The 20,977-nt window shown below is 45.1% G+C and overlaps 2 protein-coding genes and 1 long non-coding RNA gene across 8 annotated transcripts in view; 1 reads left to right on the forward strand and 2 right to left on the reverse strand.

Moving 5' to 3' along the window:
- The window catches only part of UNK (unk zinc finger), a 32,404-nt gene extending 25,836 nt beyond the window's left edge, over positions 1-6,568 (reverse strand). For 4 of the 6 annotated variants that reach the window (XM_069542105.1, XM_069542102.1, XM_069542101.1 and 1 more), the window contains exon 1: positions 6,395-6,567. In XM_069542105.1, the coding sequence (XP_069398206.1) occupies positions 6,395-6,498 (104 nt within the window). In that variant the 5' untranslated portion in view covers positions 6,499-6,567. Of the gene's footprint in view, positions 1-1,481; positions 1,554-6,394 lie in introns of those variants that run through there. The other 2 variants (XM_069542107.1, XM_069542104.1) reach the window with 2 other exon arrangements.
- LOC138414560 (uncharacterized) lies at positions 1,482-2,355 on the reverse strand. Its single transcript, XR_011246887.1, has 3 exons — positions 2,279-2,355; positions 1,938-2,168; positions 1,482-1,647 (listed from the first exon to the last, which is right to left on the reverse strand). It is a non-coding gene; the product is annotated as an uncharacterized lncRNA (long non-coding RNA).
- A 3,756-nt stretch (positions 6,569-10,324) lies between the features above and the next one.
- On the forward strand, positions 10,325-12,842 carry H3-3B (H3.3 histone B). Its single transcript, XM_069542204.1, has 4 exons — positions 10,325-10,605; positions 11,067-11,204; positions 11,320-11,473; positions 11,571-12,842. The coding sequence occupies exons 2-4, from the start codon at positions 11,077-11,079 to the stop codon at positions 11,697-11,699; spliced, it is 411 nt and encodes a 136-aa protein (XP_069398305.1). The 5' UTR covers positions 10,325-10,605; positions 11,067-11,076; the 3' UTR covers positions 11,700-12,842.
- The last annotated feature ends 8,135 nt before the right edge of the window (positions 12,843-20,977 follow it).

The raw sequence follows: 20,977 nt of genomic DNA on the forward strand, positions 1-20,977 counted from the left end.
ATGCTTTTACCAAAATGAATACAAGCTTTTTAGATATAAAAACCACTGCTTAAAAACTTTCAAGTCATAACACACCACGCCAAAGTTTTATCAACCTCTTCCTTCCGAAAGCATTAACTATCTCTCTTCAATGGCAGCAGTTTTGTGAATAGACCAACATTTGATAGGTAAGTGGGAACACCCATCGGCTTCTCACAAGAAGTCATTCTGTTAGGACTCATGGTGGCCATAAGATGTTTCAAATACTAATGGGAAACAAATGAGTCAACTTATGAACACAAAAAGCAAACTGTGATGTAAAGAATAAGGAAAGGGAGGGAATATTTCAGTAAGTTCGGATATGACATGACAATACTATCATAGGCCTTAATATCTTTGTTTCCTAAATAAATTGAGCCACCAGCAGGAAAAAGGTCACCTCACAGAAAACGCTATGAGATTTTTAAGTTGCTAGACTCCTTTCCATCTTCTCTTCCTCATCAGCTCTTGAAACTGCTGTCAAATTCTACACACTGGCAAAGAAAAAAGGGGTGAAAGTTGAGGGATTTTATAAAGAAATTAAAAGTTAATTGTGATTATTTGAACTAAAAATATTATAGCCACTGATACATTTTAAATGCCTGAAACACACGGCCTGTCCTTACAGAAATGCCCATGTGATCATTAAAACAATTATCACAACACCTGTGAACACAATCAGTTCATTTTAGCAAAAAAGCAACCTCTTCTACCTCCCACCCACCCTACTAAGTAAACACAATTCATTTTACGAAGCTATTGGGAAAAGTATGCTTGTTCTATATAACGGTTGTCAATTCAGAGACAATTTAAAGTACAACTACGAACAACTAGAATCCCAAACTTGCTGAGTATTCACTTCTTAAAAGAATCTCCATAGACTTACAACATGGGGGCATTCACCTAGAATGGATATATGGAGATGAAGCCATTGAGAAGGCTGGGAGAAGGGTGCCAAGGAGCTTTTTGAGAACTGTGGTCTCTCCCATGCTGAATGATACTACCAAGCCCTGAAAGGCCATGTGTCTAAGGTTTCTTGAGTAGGAGGGACTCATACACTGATTTTAACAATCCCCCCCCCCCTTTTTTTTTTTTTCAAAAAAAAAACTGAGAAGTAACTTATACACTATAAAAAGTCACCATTTTAAAGTGTACATTTCAGTGGTTTTTACAATAACTATCAACATGGTCTGATTCCAGAACACTCCCACCGCCCCCCCCAAATAAACCCTATACCTATGTTCATAAGCACTGACTTTACCCAAACTTTCACCACAGATCTCTCTGTTGCCCATGCAGGTATTTAAGGTGGCTGGCTGAGGTAACTCTACAAAGAATCTATATGGTAAGAAAATAAGAAAACTACATTGTCCAGAAGGATACTGATCGCAAATTCTTGACATTTTTACCAATCAGACTAACTGTAATTTTCATATATTGACTAAGAATAACAAGAAACTTACATTCAACATCCATCTTCACATAACACATTAGTGTGCCCCAAAATTCATCCAAGATGTTAAAAGAAGGGAAGACAATCTACTAGGATTAGCCATAACTGTCCACAGTTGTAATTGCAAAATACAGAAGATGCGTGTGTGGGAAAACCTCCTTTAGTATCAAGCATAGCTGGATCAAAAACAAAATAAAACAAAATGAAAAACTTAATCATTAAGCAAATATCAACCCCATTTGGGAAAATAATCTCTAGACCAGTCCTCTAATTAAAGTAACGCAGCTTTAAATGCAACCTGACTTTTACCAGGCTTCTGACCTAGCATCTTTCCTAAGGAGAAAAACAACCTTTAGACAAAGGTCTGGTAGGAAAGCCTGCAGGTGAGTGGAGCTCAGGCTGTTGCAGGATTCTCATTACCTAAGTGAGCTAATAGCTCCTAAGACACACAGGAAGGAGACCTCACCTTCAGGCATCAACGTGTTGAAAGCGGGAGGAAGTAGGTCCACGAGGATGTCTTGCTTTGGGGCACTTATCTGGGGTGCTACTTCCAGAGAAGGAGCTCAAGATGGATTTCTCTAAGTTGCTCTCAGAGTTGTCCAGCTGCCCTCACCAATAAGCCACAGTCTTTGTAGGTTGAGAGAAACCACCAGTCAAAGCAGATGCATATGGATGGTGGGGAAGCCTTCTTTAGTATCTAACATAGTTGGATTAAAACAAAAAAACTTAACCATTAAGCAAACTTTCACTTTAATCATTAATTTAGATGATAGCAAATATCAACTAGATGCTAAATTAAAGGCTTACCCTTAGCATGGGCACTTAACACTTAATGGGGATTTTGTAGGCTTGCCTGAAGGCCACAGTGAGCTCTCAATTTTGTCCTGCAAGGAATTAGCTCTCCTTGATAAATGAGCAAACAAGATCCAGAGATGTTTATTGGTAATTTAACTCATTCCTGCTGAGGCTGCTAAGGAATGCTTCCAGTGACTTCCACTGTGCAACAAGTTGTGCTCTAGAGTAATGTATTTACAATGTTACTGCAATTTGCAATAATGACTTAAATACTGTTCATTGCCTGGATTTTCCAAAACACAGTCAGATGCAATCAAGCTAAGCTCATGAGATTTACATAATGCATACACTAACAGATTTCCCTCAAAATCATTTATCTATGGAAGTACTGCTACATTATTCTTGTTTAAAGATACCCAGGAAACAGTCCTCAATTAAAATGACAACTGGCTAGATAAGGCTATAAAGCATTTATTTTCTGTCTTCCTATAAGAGATCACCCAGTGGTCAGAAAGCTCCAAGAAATCTTTAATAAACTAGAATTTCACCTTCCTTTAATACAAAGCATTAAGAAGTCTGAGAATCAACTGCCAACTAAAAGAATCCAAAAATGATGTTTTTCAGGTTTATATCCGCTTATGGGATCAAAATAATGAGGTCAAAAATTGAATTTTTTTTTTTTTTTTTGGCTAAGCTGCAGAATCTTAGTTCCCTGACCAGGGACTGAACCCAGGCCACAGCAGTGAATGCGCCAAGGTCTAACCATTGGATTACCAGGGAATTCCCAAAATCAGGGACTTGCCAAATCCCAAATGATAATTTTTGTTGACCTTTCAACTATACTTCCCTGGTGGCTCAGATGGTAAAGCGTCGGTCTACAATGTGAGAGACCTGGGTTCGATCCCTGGGTTGGGAAGATTCCCTGGAGAAGGAAATGGCAACCCACTCCAGTACTCTTGCCTTGAAAATCCCCATGGATGGAGGAGCTTGGTGCAGGCTACTATCCATGGGGCCGCAAAGGGTCGGGCACGACTGAGCAACTTGACTTTCACTTTGACTTCAACTATACACTTTTAACAATATTAATTATGTAGTAAAAAAAAGCCCAAAGTTAGCTAAATTTGTATTACTCCAAAATTTCCCATTCCTCAATCTCTTCTAAAATGTAAGATGGATTTGTTCTAAATAAAGCTGCATTTAGTCCCTGTCAAAAAAAGAAAAATTACCTAGCAAGAGGTCACGTGGTTCTTGTATTGAAGAACTAATACAGGCACATTATCATTTTATTTAGAGCTAATCAGACACATGGAATTGTACAACATAGGAAATTCTGATATAACCACTTTCTAAAAGGGTCGAATTCCTTAGGCCTAACACAAGCGCCCAATACACCAATTTTCTGAAAGGATTACTTTTTGTTTCTCTTAAAGTAAGATTATTCAAGAGCTTAAAAAAACACCCCAAAAATAATTATCTTTCAAACTGTTATGATAATCCTCTTGGTTTAGAAAAAGGAGGGCTCAAACTCTAGGACTGTGGCTGTGGGGTAAGAATAAAGGGCAAGAACCAAGCCAACAGGAAGGCAATTTTTACTTTTGATAGATTCAAAAGCATTTGCCAATACTGCAGTTATGATGTGTGTGCTTAGTTGCTCAGTTGTGTTGGGCTCTTTGTGGCCCCATGGACTGTAGATCAGTGGCATTCAATTTTAATACAAACCTTCTCTGAATTATTGCAAAATTACTGCTTGTCACATAATCTCAAATAACATCAGATACAAAAGAAATACACGAAATTAACAATTTATGTATAAGTAAGCTTTAAAAGGCAAAAAAAAAAAAATTGACAGGTAAAAATACAAACATTAAAAAACAAAGGAGTCTGTATCTTTATTCCATGATGGGATCAGTGCAATCGATAAGGTCATCTTTAGATTGGAATAAATTCTAGAAATTCATGCTACGAAGGAGAATTAAAAAATTGGGGGGCAACTCAAAATTTTATAACAAATACTGAAATCAAAATTGAAATGTTCTTGTCTTCTAACCCCCAAGGACAACAAATGGGTTCAGAGTCAAGTATACTGGTGCGGCACTCAGCGTCTTTATGCTTCCTGCTCCTCAGACCCCATGACAAGGGAATGAAGCTTTCCAAATCATTCAGGTTTCTGAAGGCCCATAAATCTATCAAGAAAGAGTTCTATCTCTTTCTACCAACTGAATTCTACCTCTGATTTTTGGAGATAAAAACACACACACAGATACACATGAACAGATAACAGAAAATAGCGAGCCGTAACACCTCCAACCTTCAATCAGACCTGGGCTTTACATCTGCTACTGTCCATTTACTAAGCCACTTGAACAGCCAAGACTGATTACTCTGTACTTATCCCACAAGAAGCGGAAAGGCAGATTTTAAACAAATCTCACTTTAACAATGAGCATCAGGGACTTTCCTGGTGGTCCAGCGGCTAAGACTCCATGCATGCTCTCAATGCAGAGGGCCTGGGTTCCATCCCTGATCAGGGAACTAGGTCCCACATATCCCAACTAAGACCCAGCACAGTCAAATAATTTTTAAACAATTAGCATCAAGAAAATAGACTTATATTAACATTTACACAACTGTTGATTAGTTTCACCTCTCAATTTCAAAATGGTTAGAAAGCCTTTCTAACACAGATTCCATAGTATACTCAATGACAACACAGAAACACAAGTTGCTGAAACCAAGATTCATATTACTCCAAATGTTATCCATATTTTACTGAAAAAACGTGATCTGAGCAACCAGAGATTATAAGTAAATTTCAATAGGATGAAGTTTGCAGATGTCCAAATCTAGACCATGCTGTTGGACCATACCCTTCATCTGATCACTCAATTCTCTAAGACCATCTCACCAAAATCAATGGCCGGATTGCAGAAAGAACTCCAGCAAGAAAGGATCAGCAAAGCAATCGTCACATTAGAAAAGTTATAGTTAACGTGAGTCAGAATGAAGTCAAGAAAAAGTTTCAAATGATTTCAACCAATAAGAGACTCGTAAAACAACACACTTCTTAAAATCGATATTCCCTAATCTCAGAAGTTTCCCAATGGGTCTTACTTCCGTGACAAACAACAGCTCTTCCTGTCTTTTAGGTATTTCTACTCCAACAAATGCTTCTTGCACTTGGTTCACCAGGCAGCGTTATCGTGTGCCCCTCAAGAGTTGTTCAACCCCCAGGTTCCAAATCTCTAGCAAGGCTGAGGTACACTTGGGGATCTTTCTAGGCTTGTACATGACTTGGGAGCCCAGGGGGGATGTCCGGTATTCAAAGAACATCAGGGAAATGGAAACCAACATTTCACTCGACAGGAGGACCTGCCTCCTTTTCTCACTTTCTCCCAAAGCATCTAGCTCTAGGTAGTTGCTAAGAAGTACCCTGAAGGGAAATAAAGAGAAGACAGGGAACTCCACTTAAGATACAAGCAGATTCTCAGGAAGAGGTTTTCCATCTCACTAGACTTGCAGAGCCGGCATTTGGGGCTCCCTCTGAGGCCACATTTGAGTTGGGCCTGAGGCCAACACTCGGACCCCATCACCCAGGCTGGGGCAACTGTTTCTAAGTGAATTCAATCAAGAGTGGCCTCCGTGGACAACATATGGGCCTTGCGGTCACAAAAGGCCTCTGGTTCCTAGTACGTGGGTCTCCTGACAGGACTTCACGCTCACTGTCCATTCATAAGCGGGTCTAAGGTTGGCCGCTTAGGAACTCATCCTGGTCGCGTCTTGGACTTCTTATCGCCCCCAAAGTGCCTGGGACTTTTTTACGTTTTTACGGTCTGAGGAACAGTTAGGCCTCGAAAGGTTCCGGCCTACAAGGTGTGCACTCCGCATCCCAAGCTCCCGCCTTCCCAACTCGGCGCCGGAGACCGGGTTTCCCGCCCCTCAGCCGGACCAAAGGTTGGTGGCAGTTGTAGGCAGTTGGGACCGGCCCCAGCAGGTTGGAACCGGTCTGGGCCGGGCCGGAGGAGGAAGGGGGGGAGGGAGAGGCCGCCTCGCGCTCTCCCTGCGCGCGTGACTCACGCTGGCCGCTGACGTCAGGCGTGCGCGCGCGGCGGGGGGGGGGGGTCTACGTACGTGTAGTGCTGCGGTTTCTCGGGCTGTGCCTGCAGCACCTGAGCGGTAGCGGCCGGGGGCGCCGAGGAAGCTGCGGAGCCGCCGGGCCCGGGGCCCTTCGACATGGTCCTGTCTTCCTGCCTCTTCGCCGCTCCCCTTTTATTATTCAGTCTGCGCGGTCCGCGCCGAGGCCCTAGTGCGGCTGCGCCGCGCCACGAGAACGTGAAGACCCCCCGCGCGGCAGCAAGGCTTGCTGGGAGTTGTGGTCCCAGGTTCGGCTGGAATTTTACCGCCGGCAGAGGGTTGCTGCCGAAGGAACAGACCACAATACCCAGAGAGCCTTGCGGGCGGTGTCCCGGATGCTGAGAGCCCGCGACGGTTTGTGGGGCTTGCAGTCCAGTTGTGTTACTTCTTAACTGCGTTTCCAGGTTCGTAGGGGAGCCTTTGCCTGCGATTGGAGCCCTTGGGGTCGAAAAGGCCCAGAGTTAGGGAGGGCCTAACGACTGCTGTAAAACCGTTCCAAGTGTAATTTCACTTTCAACAGGATAATGATTACCTCGCCTCCGTACTTAATCCCAACTTGGGTTCGGTTCTAATGCGGGTCCCTAGCAGTGGGCCTTTGAGCTGCAGGCACCTGAAGTCCGCCAACATCCTCATTCCTGCGGCGGGACCAAGCGTGAAGGAAAGTCGGCCTGCTGGAAGTCAGCTTGAGAAAGCTTTGCCAACGAAGAGCAATACAACACAATACTCTGTTCCCGCGCCTTTGCCGAGGCGCTCCATAAACCTTTACCAGCCCTGAAACCTGGAACTCCACACGACTTGAGTCCCCCAACTCGACACCTGGCCCTACCAACATGTTTCCAGTATATTAAGGGCCAAGAACGAATTTAATCTCCATCTAGCATAGTCCCAGGTACACTGGCAAGTTGCAGGAGTGTCGAAAAGCATCAGAGGATGGGCCTGGGTTTGAGTAGAGAGTACGACTTATAACCCACTCCACTTGCGTGCTCTGGCCCTCAGCCTTTCTACTGGGGAAAATGTCTCCTCCCCTCTTCCCGCCAGTTGGGCGAAGTACTTCACAGATATTTTAACACTTTGTTAACAAAGTTAACATTTAACTTTGTTTTCCACATTGAATCTATTCAAAACCCTGTTGTACAGGCTAATTACATTTTATTAGCGTTAAATAATGATAATCTCATTAAAGAAACATTCGATTAACCTTGCGGGTGAAGCACTGTGGGCTGAATGGAAATTTTTCATGTTTAAGATTGATACATATCTATTTTATGTTGTTCCGAGTAACTTCATATCAGAAGCCAAACCCAAGTTGAGAAACTGGTGTTTCTTAAACAGGCCAAATCAATTGTTTAAGCACTAGGGGTGTTTGAAGATGAAAAATTCCGAAAGGACGAAAAAGTTGTGTAAATTATGGTGTACTGCTTTAATCCTATTGTTAAATCCAAGTAATCAATTTATAGGTTATCCTCCAAAATACCCAAATGTGATTTGATTGAAGAAATACAGTTCAGCGTGCTATATTTTAAATGAGCATATACAATGAGCTTCAGAATAAGTGTGTACTAGTAGAATTGAGATATGATATCATCCAAACTGCTTAATTTAGAGAAGAGGAAACCGAAACTCAGAGAGGTTAAGAAACTTGTGCAAAGTTACTCAGCAAGTACGTGACAGAACAGGAATTAGGACAGTAATCTACACGCTGCTTCATATTCGGCATTGTTTTGATTGTATTAGCATTTTCGGTTGTTCCCTATTTTTGTGTTGTTTTTCCTCCTTTGCATTCACTTAGGGTTAGGAAAAAGAAAAACCTAGCGATAAGACTACCAAGTAAGAGGGACAGATTCCACTAATCGTTCTTAAATGGATGCATGTAAATCCATACCTAGTTTCAGTTCAGTTCAGTTGCTCAGTTTATCTCTGGAGGCAGAGATGGGCGAGGGTGTGGGGTGGGGATGGATCACTACTGTATTCGGTAGAAAGCATGAGACAGTTAGGGTTCTGGAATGCCTAGAAAAGCCTTGGAACACAAAAGTGGGTGTTAATTTAGGATCCTTTTCCTTCGATAGGCCATCTGAGCAGTCAAAAAAAGATGGCAGGGTATTTTTCTGGTTAAATTCAAGGACACTTGACAGTCTTTTACCTGAGGTATAATCAGTGCCCTGTTTTTCAGCTTTACACAATTTCTGAGAACAGGCCAAGAACCTTCATCTTGGTTTCTCTTCTCAGCCTGGCATGAAATAATGTTTCCTCTACCCTAAACTTTGAGCAGAGGAAAGAAACTAAAGTTGACTGAATTATGATATAAAGGTTTATAGATATATGATAATCAAATACATATTGTGCGTGTTATGATTGAGGGGGCCGAAATGACAAATTTGGAACTAGAGGTTGGGCCAAAGGTGTTTTTGCCATAGCTGCTTTAAATCAAACTCTTCATTTTTTCCCTCTCACTTTTGATGATGAGAGGGGTAACTTTTGACATCAGATGTAAATTTTTGAGGTATTTATATTTATGTAGTATAATTCTCTGTTGAATCTATATGTACCTGATTTTTCTGCTTTTTTTAATAATTTAAAATATTTGGTGAATCCAGGGTAAAAACTGTGGAGTAGAACGCCCAAGGCTTTGTTTCAATTTTCTGAACTTTGTTTGGCTGGTCTTAACCTTAAGCCTGCTTTGATATTTTATATAACTGAATCATCTGAAGAACTAAGTATTAAAATCCACTCAAGACATGTAGACAAAGGTAGGGATTACCATTATTTTTTTACATTTGAATAGAAAATTTATTATTTTCATTTTCCAAGTGTTTTCTTTTTCTATCAGGGAGGGAAAAAAAAATCTTAAGGACAGTTGTCACTTGCTGCCAAATTGAGGGTAGTCTTTCTCTGGTGGTTTAGTCTCTTAAGTTGCCTCTGACTCTTGCAACCCTATGGACTGTAGCCTGCCAGGCTCCTCTGTCCATGGGATTCTCCAGGCAAGAATACTGGAGTGGGTTGCCATTTCCTTCTCCAGGGATTACCATTTTTATGTTTCTTCAGAAGTAATATATTCAAGGATAGACCGTTAAATACAAGGGACCGTATTTAATTTAGTTGTCTTTTGTTCTTGCCTGGAGAATCCCAGGGACAGGTGGGCTGCCATCTATGGGGTTGCACAGAGTCAGACACGACTGAAGTGACTTAGCAGCAGCAGTCTTTTGTTTATACTTTAGGTTTATACTTGCAAATACTGGTTTAGAATTGACTATTCCCATTCTGGCTGTAGTGATTTTGTTCAGTTGAATTACAGAATTTAAAAAAATATGTTGCCTAGTAAGTTACTCCTTAACTGTAAGCATATTGAAATCAGTGTTTTGTGGTGGTCTAAGGACATAAAAAACAGTCCTTATAAATAAAATAATTTATTGACATTTCTTTTTTATTTATTTGTTATTTACCTCTCCCCACCCCACCAAACAAAAGAACTGTATTTTGGTTAAAATGTATATGCCTCATAGATAAAATACTTGATAACATGATTTACTGAATTCTAATTTTCATTTACACTACTACCTATCAAAATGTTCATGGAAAGTAAGCAATCACAGGGAATGCATTTTATTTTACATTGGAAAATATTTACAAAATTTTCATGAAAATACCGTCTCCTTCATGGTATTAGCTTGATGCAAATAACGTTAGGCCCCTTGCCCTCCGGTCTGTCCAGATTAAGGACCAGTCCTGATAAGGACCAGTGCAATTCATTTGCATTGACTTTCTATTGTAGAGCTTTGGAACCAAGGGAAGGATCCAAACATAGCTCCATTTTATCCAATCAGAAGAGCGGCTTGGTGCTAAACTCTGATTCGTCCATTCTTCTTTGCATTCATCCAATCGTTAGGCCACTTTAACAGCCAATCAGTGGTCTAGATGTCCGCCAATCAGGGAACGGGGCCGAAGCACGGCCTTTGTGTCGGGGGATGTCAGCGCGTCGGCGAAAGCGTCAGCCAATAGAAAAAGTCATTGGTGTATGCAAATTAGGGTCCTATGACGCAGAGACGCAGCGTGAAGCGTGGGTATAAAAACCGAGGTATAGGGGGGCTTAGCGCGCAGAGCGGTTTGGTCGTTCGTTGGGGAGAGTTCGTCCAGTGTTTCAGCTACTGCGGCTCTTTGGGCAGCAGCGGCGGCGCGGTGGTCGGAGAAGCGGCCTAAAACTTCGGCATTAAGTAAGTGTTCATGGGTTTTATCTGTGACTTCAGGCTTGGCCAGCCGTTGATATCGCGGGTCGAGGCCGTTGAGAGCCAAGTGCCGACTGGTGCGGGCTACTCTGGCTGTTGGCGCCGGCTGTGGGGGCGGGTAGTTTTCCCTTGGGGTTTCGTTCCGGAACCGCGTCTCCGCCTTTTTCCCGCTGGTGATTCAGAGGTCCCGACGCTGGGTTCCGGGCAGCCGGGCCTCCGCCCGTCGAGGAGGGGAAGTGACTCCTCCCCGCGCCCCCCCCTCCCACTGGAGGCTGCTGCTACTCGCAGCCTGAGTCATTAGGGGAGGGGGAGGAGGCGGCGGCCCTCGGCCATCTGCCGTCCGCCTTGGGGCGCGAGGAGGCGGGAGGGCTGGGGCGCCGAGTGTCCGGGGCGCCGCACCCCGAGAGGCGAGCGTGCCTCGGCCCCGGATTCACGGGTGTCTTCTACAGGTAAAAGAAAATGGCCCGAACCAAGCAGACTGCTCGTAAGTCAACGGGTGGGAAAGCGCCCCGCAAGCAGCTGGCCACCAAAGCGGCCAGGAAAAGCGCCCCCTCTACCGGCGGGGTGAAAAAACCTCATCGCTACAGGTAGGCAGCGCTACAGGGAGACGATGACTCGGCGGCGCTGCGGGCGGGATGCTTCCCGCGGCTCGCCGGCCGCTTTCGTAACCGGTGTCCCTTTGCGCTCTCCTGCTCGCTCCAGGCCCGGGACTGTTGCGCTTCGAGAAATCCGTCGTTACCAGAAATCCACCGAGCTTCTGATCCGGAAACTGCCTTTCCAGAGGTTGGTGAGGGAGATCGCCCAGGATTTCAAGACTGACTTGAGGTTCCAGAGTGCCGCCATCGGCGCGCTGCAGGTGAGCTGGCGGGGGCTGTGTGCGGCTGGGCGGAGGGGAGGGCTGGTGCGCGGCCCCCTCAGAGAGAGTCTAATAGTGTGGCTCTTGTCCTCCACAGGAGGCTAGCGAAGCGTACCTGGTGGGTTTGTTTGAAGATACTAATCTGTGTGCCATCCACGCTAAGAGAGTCACCATCATGCCCAAAGACATCCAGTTGGCTCGCCGGATACGGGGGGAGAGAGCTTAAGTGAAGGCAGTTTTTATGGTGTTTTGTAGTAAATTCTGTAAAATACTTCGGTTTAATTTGTGACTTTTTTTGTAAGAAATTGTTTATAATATGTTGCATTTGTACTTAAGTCATTCCATCTTTCACTCAGGATGACTGCGAAAAGTGACTGTTCACAGACCTCAGTGATGTGAGCACTGTTGCTCAGGAGTGACAAGTTGCTAATATGCAGAAGGGATGGGTGATATTTCTTGCTTCTCATGATGCATGTTTCTGTATGTTAATGACTTGTTGGGTAGCTATTAAGGTACTAGAATTGATAAATGTGTACAGGGTCCTTTTGCAATAAAACTGGTTATGACTTGATCCAAGTGTTTAACAATTGGGGCTGTTAAGTCTAACCATACATCACTGTGATAGAATGTGGGCTTTTTCAAGGGTGAAGATACAAGTCTTAACCACAGTGTAACTTACAGTTTCCTTAAAAAAAAAAAAAGTAAACCTGGCAGCTATAGAATACACTATGTGCATTTATAATAGCTATTTTATATATTGTAGTGTCAACATTTTTAAATTAAATGTTTTACATTGACATGTGGTGGGGAGTGTTGTCTTTAAGGTGTGTAATTTAGAGTTCGATTGGTTTTCTCCTGAGTAGACTGCACTTGTTTACGTAGTAAAATGCTTTTCGCGTTATACCTTGCATAAGTCCTCATTCTACCACATGTTAAACTAACCTTCTAGCTGATAATGCAAACACTAACGGGGAGGGGGATTTATTTATAAGGGCTCTAGACTATAATACAAGTTACTCACACCAGCATCATCTGTTACTAATATAGTAGTTAGTGCAGCTTTTCTTTGTGTTGTGATTGGTCTCATAACTAGGTTGAACTTTTCTCTACCAAGGAGGAACAATACCGAACTTTTTCCTTGTGGGGTTTGTATTATAATAACTGTTAGGGTAAACTTGCTGTTGGGGAGGGACACAGCTTCAGCTTATTGAACCTCTGCCAGTTTAAATGGTGTTCATGTGGCATAGGTTCTGGGAAAATCACTTCATAGAGATGGCTTTCCAAGTGGTTTTAAAATTTATCCTTCTATTGAAGTTTCTAGGTCAATTATGTATGTTGACTAAATTTACAAATAAACTTGTTTATTCAACTAAGTGTCAAAAACCTAAATTGAGTACCAAGCTTTTAAGATTAGCTGATTTCAAGTTTTACTTGATAGCAAAAGCAGTATTTACAAGAATAATTCTACAAAGCATGTAAACAGTCCTCTAGAAGCTTTTTAAAAATGCTATGACAACATTTTTGCAGTGTGGGCCTGTGACTAAAAGGCGGCTTCCCTGCCTCCCCGTATCTGTTGAGGAAAGGAAATTTAATTCTAGAACTCAAATTTGGGGTTTGTTCCTGAACCTATTTGTGAAGAACGTTTATAGATTTTTTATTTTTTAATTGAAGGATAAGTGCTTTATAGGATTTTGTTTCTTAACATCAATATGAATCAGCCTTAGCTGTAGGTGTATATATGTCCCCTCCCAGTATAGACTTTTTTATACAGTGAGTTACAAGTGCCCACAGGTGTAGAACTCGGTTTAAGTCTAAGCTGCCTTTTCAGTGTGAAACTAGTGTTCCTAACCAGTGATGGCCACCAGTGAAATGTTAATATGGGCGCAAGAACCACAGGAGTCAGACGCAGTCTGTATAATTTGAAGTCAGTGGCTATAGAAAGATACTCTGATACAGTTCAGTGGGATTTAAATTTGGACTAATTTCAGATATTAAGGGTTAAGAGGTTCCCTTGGAGTTAGATTAGGATTGAGAATTTGATAGTTTTTATGAGGTGCCAAAAGCGGAATCTGATAGAGTATAAACGTTTCCTAGAAGGTCCGTCATAACCAGTTCTGACAGTTGATTCATTGTGTTCCTGAAGAATGTTGAAATCCTAGCCAGTGGAATGTGTGGTGGTGGGAACCCTGTCCAGTGGTGGTGAGGCTCGTTGAGAACCACTCAAGTGGTTGACGCTTTTGCCCTTGCCTGAAGTGTGCATCCTGAGATTGAATTTTATTGGGCAGCTTGGAATCTGCTGCTTAAATAGTAGAGCTTGCGCTTCCAGAGTTTATTTTTAACCCAGAAGGCGAAAAGTACTTTCTGGTTTTGGGAAACTTCCCATATGTTTTATCCCTGGGTTTAGGTAGTGCGAAAAAAGCAAACAAAAATAAAAGTTTTTAAAGTTCAGACTTTTAGCTTTATGGTCTTCATTTGGATGGTATATGTTTTCAGAGTTTTTCTCTGGGAAATGTTGAGAAAGCTTTACCTTCAGCTCTCCCCAATAGTGGTCTGGGGCTGCCCTGTCTGGCCCCTTGTAAGCACTGCTGCTTGCCTGGTGTCAAGTGTTGATGCTGGGACCTTCTGGCTCACCTTCAAGTAGGGCCGCAGAGAGAAGAGACGGCCTTGTCAGCTGAGCTGTCTTTGGATCAGCAGGAAACTGGGCTTGCCCTGAAGTTTGTGCAGGCAAAGGCCAGCCTGTACACAGGAACGGGAACAGCAGCAGGTCAGCAATCTGCCTCAGGCTTAGGGCCAGCCTGCCCTTCCATGGAGAAGGGTGAGCTTTCTGCGCGCCCTGTGGCCGCTGTGTCACTGCGGGTGGTGTGGCTCTCAAGGCAGCAGAGCCTTGAGCATCCTTCCTGGGCGCACAGTCCTCCCCCTCCTTCCCCTCACCCCTCCCCACCCCTTGACTTAAGTCACCTCATGGCGATTACAGGAGTTCCCAGGTGGTGCCAGTGGTGAATTTTGCCTGCCAATGCAGGAGTGGGTTACATCCCTGGATCAGGACGATCCCTTGCCCACACCAGTCAGTATTCTTGCCTGGAGAATTCCATGAACAAAGGAGCTTGACAGGCTACAGTCCATGGGGTTGCAAAGAGTTGGCCGCTGAGCGCAGACAGCATCATGGTAGTCACAGCCCGTTTCCTTCAGCCCCACCCCAGGCCCTGATAGAAGAACACAGCTGAGCGTAGTGCTCTTTGTGCTCCCTGGCCTCTTCCCTCACCCTGTTGGTGGTCCTGCCTGTCTCACCATTCCTCGGGGATGTCACTGGCCCAGACCATCCCATTCAGCTGGGCCTGGCTTCTGGCCAGCAACTCCCACAAACAACCTGCCTTCCTCAGGGCGAGGCTGGGAAGAACAGACCCTAGCCCGGGTTGCTGACCGAAATCTTGCAGCACTCCCTGAGGGCATGTCCTTGGGCCAGGCGGCCAGCCTTTGGACTCCCTTTTGTCCACAGGTCTAGGGACTGAGCAAGGCTGTGGGCCAAGGTGGGTGGGGGCAGCTGAAACAGCTTCAAGCTTATGCACAGAAGCTGTGCTGTAAGGAGGGGCCAGAGGCCGTTGTCTTCCCTCCTGGGGTCAGGGGAGCGGTGCTCCCCCTGCTCTCCCTGTGGTCTGGCTGACTGCCCAGCTGTCCCTGGCAGTGAGGTGTCCCAGCTTGACAACCGCTGTTCCAAGCAGTTAAGGGACTTCCGTGTGAGGTGTTCCCAGCCTGTCCTGGTGTCCCCACCTGGGCACTACATGCAGTGTCCAGCAAGGGTGAGGACCATCGTGCATGCCCAGGAGCAGCACGTCTCAGCTTCTGCCCTGAGAGAGGACCCTCCACCCCCATCCCACCTACCCCAATGCCCTTCCTGAGGGAGAAGCGGAAAGGTGCAGTCACCTCTGCTATCAGCAAGACGGAGTGGAGGGGTCGCTTCAGCGAGGCTGTGACTCCTGGAGGAGCTGTAAGGCCATAAGTGATGTGCAGAGGAGCGAGGTTGGGCAGCCAGGGTCTGGGGTCTTTTCTCCAACAGCTGCCAGCCCCTGTTTAGGAAGTTGCAGTTCTGGGACCATACACAGCGGAAGGGAGAGTGGGCTGAAAGGGAGGAGGCCGTCTCCCAGCCGCCAGTCCCAGTGATAAGAGAGGCTGCTGGGCTGCAAGCTTGGGGCTGGCAGCCTTTGCTGAGAGGTGTGGGAGGGACTGCACACATCCCCAGGGAGGTGGTGCCCAGGCTCAACCTCTACTCCCTGCTGCTGCTGCTGCTGAGTCGCTTCAGTAGTGTCCGACTCTGTGCAACCCCATAGACGGCAGCCCACCAGGCTCCCCGCGAGGCTACCCCGTCCCTGGGATTCTCCAGGCAAAAATGCTGGAGTAGGTTGCCATTTCCTTCTCCAACCTCTACTCCCTACTCCCTCTCTTTTGGACACACTGGCCCCCAGGACCATTCCCATAAGCCCTTCACTGTCTTAAGCACTGAGCCAAGAGCACCAGGAGAGGGGACAGGATGGGGTTGGGTCCAAGGCCCAGTCTTCATGCAACCTGAGAGTCCGGCTAAACCCGGGGGCCTCTCCCCATTCAGTGCCCTGTCCACAGCCAGTCTCAGTTCTGCCCACCCACAGCGGCCTGGGGGACTGGGCCCGCCGCAGTGCCTGGGGCGAGGTACACGGAGAGTCAGCTGCAGCTGCGTCGTTCCCTGCCTGGCCATCAGCAGGGTAATCACCAGCCTAGAGGGCAGGAACTTCAGGGACACAGTGAGGTTCACCAAATAAGGACGGGGCCTGCAACTGGCCCCCGCTTAGCAGGGGCATCTGGGGCCAGGGATGGACGAGAAGCTCCTGGCGCTCCAGAGGCAGGGCCTTTGGAGTCATGCCTGGCACACAGCAGAGACTCCAGGCATGTTTGCTGGCCAACCCAATGGCCCTGGCAGCCCCACAGCACAGCTGGTTGGATCTGCTCCCAGCCCAGGTGGCAAAGAATCAGTCAGGCTCCCAAGAGCTCTGCCTACTGGTCGACTTCCAAATTGGGACTGGGGGCTCCAGAGGTCCAGGAGAGCTGCTACCCTTCCTGTTCCTTACTGAGAGGCTGAGTTTGGGATCTTCAGTAAGCGGACATCACAGTAGGTCAGAGTGCTCCTGGGGACAGGGTGGTTGCCGAGAGAACAATCTCAGGATCAGACAGACCCAGGTTCAAGGCCCAGCTGTCCTACTTGGATGAGTTCCTTAATCCATTTGGGATTCTTTCCCTCATTCGTAAAATGGAGATAAAACCAGTGCCTACCTCGTAGGCTTGTAAGGATTTAATAAAACAATCTGTGCAAAGTCTGGTGCCTTTTAAAAGATTTGACAAAAGTCTGGAGCACTGACCATTCAGAACAGGCACTGAACAACCAGTGCTACCCTATAGACTGCATCACAGTCCTGACCCCAGGGCCCACCACAAACTCGGTATCAGTATTATCAATACTATAGAAATTGTCATCATTAATGAAACAGAAGGGCAAAGGGGACCCAAATCAACAACAAAAAAGCCTCCCAGAATCGCCCAGATGGCCTCTTAGCCATCTGCTGAGAGCAAGTATTTTCAGAGACTGTCTTGGGGAGATGTGGACCCAAGCCCCACGAGGAAACCAGTCTTGGGACTTCCTGGGGGTCCAGTGGCTAAGACCCTGCACTCCCAATGCAGGGGGCCCGGGTTCGATCCTTATTTAGGAAGCTAGATCCCACATGCCACAACTAAAGTTAACCAGTGTTGTCTGTAATTGCAATGGAGATGCCAGAGCTGCATGAAGCACACAGACATTCACTGCATGAAGAAAGACCAGGCCTAGCAGGGAGGCCCCAAGGATTAAGAACTGAGCACATGCATAAGCAGAGGACAGACTTTGGGTGGCAGTGTCCCCTTTAAGGTGCCACCCCCCGCCCCCTGCCTCTTGTGACATTTGGCCAGGAAATGGGAGGGAGGGTCAAACGTCAGAGACAGACTTCCTTCTGAACAAATTTTATGTAACATGCTAGACAGCATTCAAACACAGATAGTAAACAGTTCTTGTAGATGAAATCAGTATTTCAGAGTCCAGCGTGAGCCAACAAGAGAACTTGCCCTTGGGTCAAATTAAGGTTTTCCAGGAACAACTGAAACTGTACAAAAGATGAAGATAGGTGAAAAGGACATCTTTTCGATCAAAACAATGGAAAAAAAAAAAATAAGGGTGTGAGCTGCTTAGTGATCAGAATTCCTCCTCTGTCTTAGAAAGCTCTTTCCTCCTGTGTCGGGACATTTATCTCAGTGAGGGATGAGGGCCAGATTGAGACTATCCCCTATCAGACAGTGAGAGCCAGAGGCTTTTATCTGGCCCATTGCTTGCAGGAGAGTCCAACAATGTATTAATGGATGACTGATAATAATAGCAAATATTTATTCTGTGCTTACCAAGTGTCAGAGGCTGGGCTGGGCACTCTGTGAAGCTGATCTCATTCACTTCCTACTGAAACAGTCTGTCAGGAAGGAAATACCAGCCCCAGGAGAAACTGAGGCTCAGAGAGGGTAAGTCATCTGATTGAGATATCACAATAGTAAGGGCAGAGATTTGGGCTCAGAGTGGTTGGCCATCAGAGCTGAGGTGGGTAAATGATTCAAAGGGCAACGGATCCTTGCTCCTACAAGGGGTCTTTGCTCCCTACAAGGATGCATCTTCCTTGTAGGGAGGCCTGGTTTGAGTTTACTTCCATTTCAACCAGCCCCAAGAACCACTCATTGTTTATCTTGTTTTGTTTTACCTATGCCAAAAAATGCCTGTGCTTTACTGTCAGTGAGTGAGCGGAAGTCGCTCAGTCGTGTCGGATTCTTCGTGACTTCATGGACTATAGCCTGCCAGGCTGCTCTGTCCTGGGATTCTCCAGGCAAGGATACTGGAGTGGGTAGCCTATCCCTCCTCCAGGGGATCTTCTCAACCCAGGGATCGAACCCAGGTCTCCTGCACTACAGGCGGATTCTTTTACCGTCTGAGCCACCAGGGAAGCTGAGGAGTGCTCAAAAGGAGCAGACCATTAGATGAAATTTGGAATTGCTTTTATTCCTCATTTTTTAAAAAAAACAATTTTATTAAGATACAATGCATAAGGACTTCCCTGGTTGTCCAGCTGCTAAGATTCCAAGCTCCTAATGCAGAGGGCTCAGGTTTGATTCCTGTTCAGGGAATTAGATCCCCATGCTGCAATGAAGATTAAAGGTCCTACGTGTTGCAACTAAGACCCAGGATAGCCAAATAAAAAAAAAATACAATGCACATACCATACAATTTACCCATTTAAAGCAGTTTTAGTATATTCACAGATATAGCAATCATCACCACTGTAAATTTTAGAATATTTTCATCACTACAAAGACAAGTTGGTATTCTTACGTATCACCTCTTATTCTCCCATTTCTCACAGCCTCAAGCAACCGGTAATCTACTTTCTGTCTCTTTAGATTTGCCTATTCTGGACATTTTTGATCGGTAAAATCATATAATTTGTAGTCTTTTGTAACTGGCTCCCTTCATTTACTATGTTTTCAAGGCTCATCCATGCTGTAGCAGGTATCAGAACTTCATTCTTTTCATAGCTGAATAACATTCCACTGGGACTTCCCTGATGGTGCAGTGGATAAGAATCCACCTGCCAATGCAGGGGACCTGGGTTTGATCCCTGGTCCAGGAAGATCCTACATCCCACAGAGCAATTAAGCGCATGTGCTACAACTACTGAGCCTGAGCTCCAGAGCCCTCAAGCTTCAGTTACTGCGCCCACACACCCTGGAGCAAGAGAAGCCCCCGCAAAGAGAATCCCAGGCACCGCTACTGAAGAGCAGCCCTCACTCTCTGCGGCTGGAGAACGCCTGTTTGCAGCAACAAAGGCCCAGCACAGCCAAAAATAAATAACTTAAAAAATAATATTCCATTGTATAAGCCACATTTGTTTATCCATTTATCCCTTTTGGATCACTTCCACTTTGGCTAATGTGAATAGTGCTGCTGTGAACATTAGTACACAAGTTTTTGTGGGGACACATGTTTTCAGTTCTTTTCAGCGTTGGTCAAACAATAACTCTACAATTAGCATTTTATGGCACTGCTTGTTTTACATTCCCATCAGAAGTGTATGAGGGTTTTGATTTCACCACATCCTCACCAACACTTGTTATTTTCTGTCTTTTTAAAAAAATTTTTAGTCATCGTAATGAATGTGAAGTAGTATCTCATTGTGGCTTTGATTTTCATTCTCTAAATGACTAATGATGTTAAACATCTTTTTCACATCTTCTTTGGAAGAATGTTCAAATCTTCTGCCCATTTTTTTCTAGCTTTTAAAACTTTTCTTTATTGATCCCCAGGACTTATTATTAATCTTTTCCCCCCCTCATTTTAAAGTTACCTTTTTCCTATTGTAAGATATTTTTTTTTAAGACTCAGCACTTTATTATTTATTTATTTATTATTTATTTGGCTGTATTGAGTCTTAGTTTTGGCCCGTTGGAACTCCATTGCCTCATGTGGGATCTCTTGCTGTGCTGAGGGCACAGCTTTTGAAAGGACAGGGCATGACTTTTGAAAGAATGACATAGCCAGAGGACACAACAGAAACCAATTAGAATTAAATGGATCCAAGATGGCAGACAAGTCAACTTGATTTGATTCCCAATCAGCAAGCTAAATGACACACCCAGAGACTCCAGGATGGTTCCAAGGCCAACCATCAAAAGACCAAAAAGTGGATAATGGCCCAATTCCTGGAAATCTCTATCCCTTCCCCCAAATAGTTGAAATAATACCCCATTCAGCCTATGAAGTTACCCAGCCCATAAAAACTAACCATGCCACTTTTCAAGGCCACCGCACTCGCCTTCTGTAATGGCCCATACTCTTGGTTAAGTGTCTTTCTCTCTGATCTGAATAAATCCACTTCTTGCCTATCACTGTCTCTCACCGAATAGCTTGTGCAATGAGAGATCAAGAACCTGAGGTTCATTAGGTCCTGAAACCAGGTCTGTGATCTCAGTTGGAAGACCATGGGTTTTGGCTGAGTTCAAGTTGCAGCCACGTGGGTTCAAGTCCCAAGCAGGGTTTTGACTGGGTTTGAGTCCCAGTGCTAAGTCGATTCACTTATGTCGACCCTTTGTGACCCCATGGACTGTAGCCTGCCAGGCTTCCCTGTCCATGGGATTCTCCAGGCAAGAATACTGGAGTGGGTTGCCATCTCCCTCTCCAGGGTTGAGTCCCAGTACACGGATTTAAGTCCCAATATGAGGTAAACTGTTTCAATTGCAGCACAAGAGCTTATTTTTCCCCCCTTCATGTGGGTTCATTGCAGAAGGAAATGACAACACACTCCGGTACTCTTGCCTGGAAAATCCCTTGGACGGAGAAGCCTGGTAGGCTACAGTCCGGGGGTTGCAAAAGAGTCAGACACGACTGAGCGGCTTCACTTTCACTTTTCATGTGGG

This window comes from Ovis canadensis, chromosome 11 (genome assembly GCF_042477335.2).
Source record: "Ovis canadensis isolate MfBH-ARS-UI-01 breed Bighorn chromosome 11, ARS-UI_OviCan_v2, whole genome shotgun sequence".
Classification (NCBI taxonomy): domain Eukaryota; kingdom Metazoa; phylum Chordata; class Mammalia; order Artiodactyla; family Bovidae; genus Ovis; species Ovis canadensis.

What these genes read in the sequence shown, in the direction of transcription:
- H3-3B (XM_069542204.1), top strand. Translation starts at nt 11,077, where the DNA reads ATGGCCCGAACCAAGCAGACTGCTCGTAAGTCAACGGGTGGGAAAGCG. An exon ending in AAAAAACCTCATCGCTACAG is followed by an intron (nt 11,205 to 11,319) that starts GTAGGCAGCGCT and finishes TGCTCGCTCCAG; the next exon opens with GCCCGGGACTGTTGCGCTTC. An exon ending in CCGCCATCGGCGCGCTGCAG is followed by an intron (nt 11,474 to 11,570) that starts GTGAGCTGGCGG and finishes TGTCCTCCACAG; the next exon opens with GAGGCTAGCGAAGCGTACCT.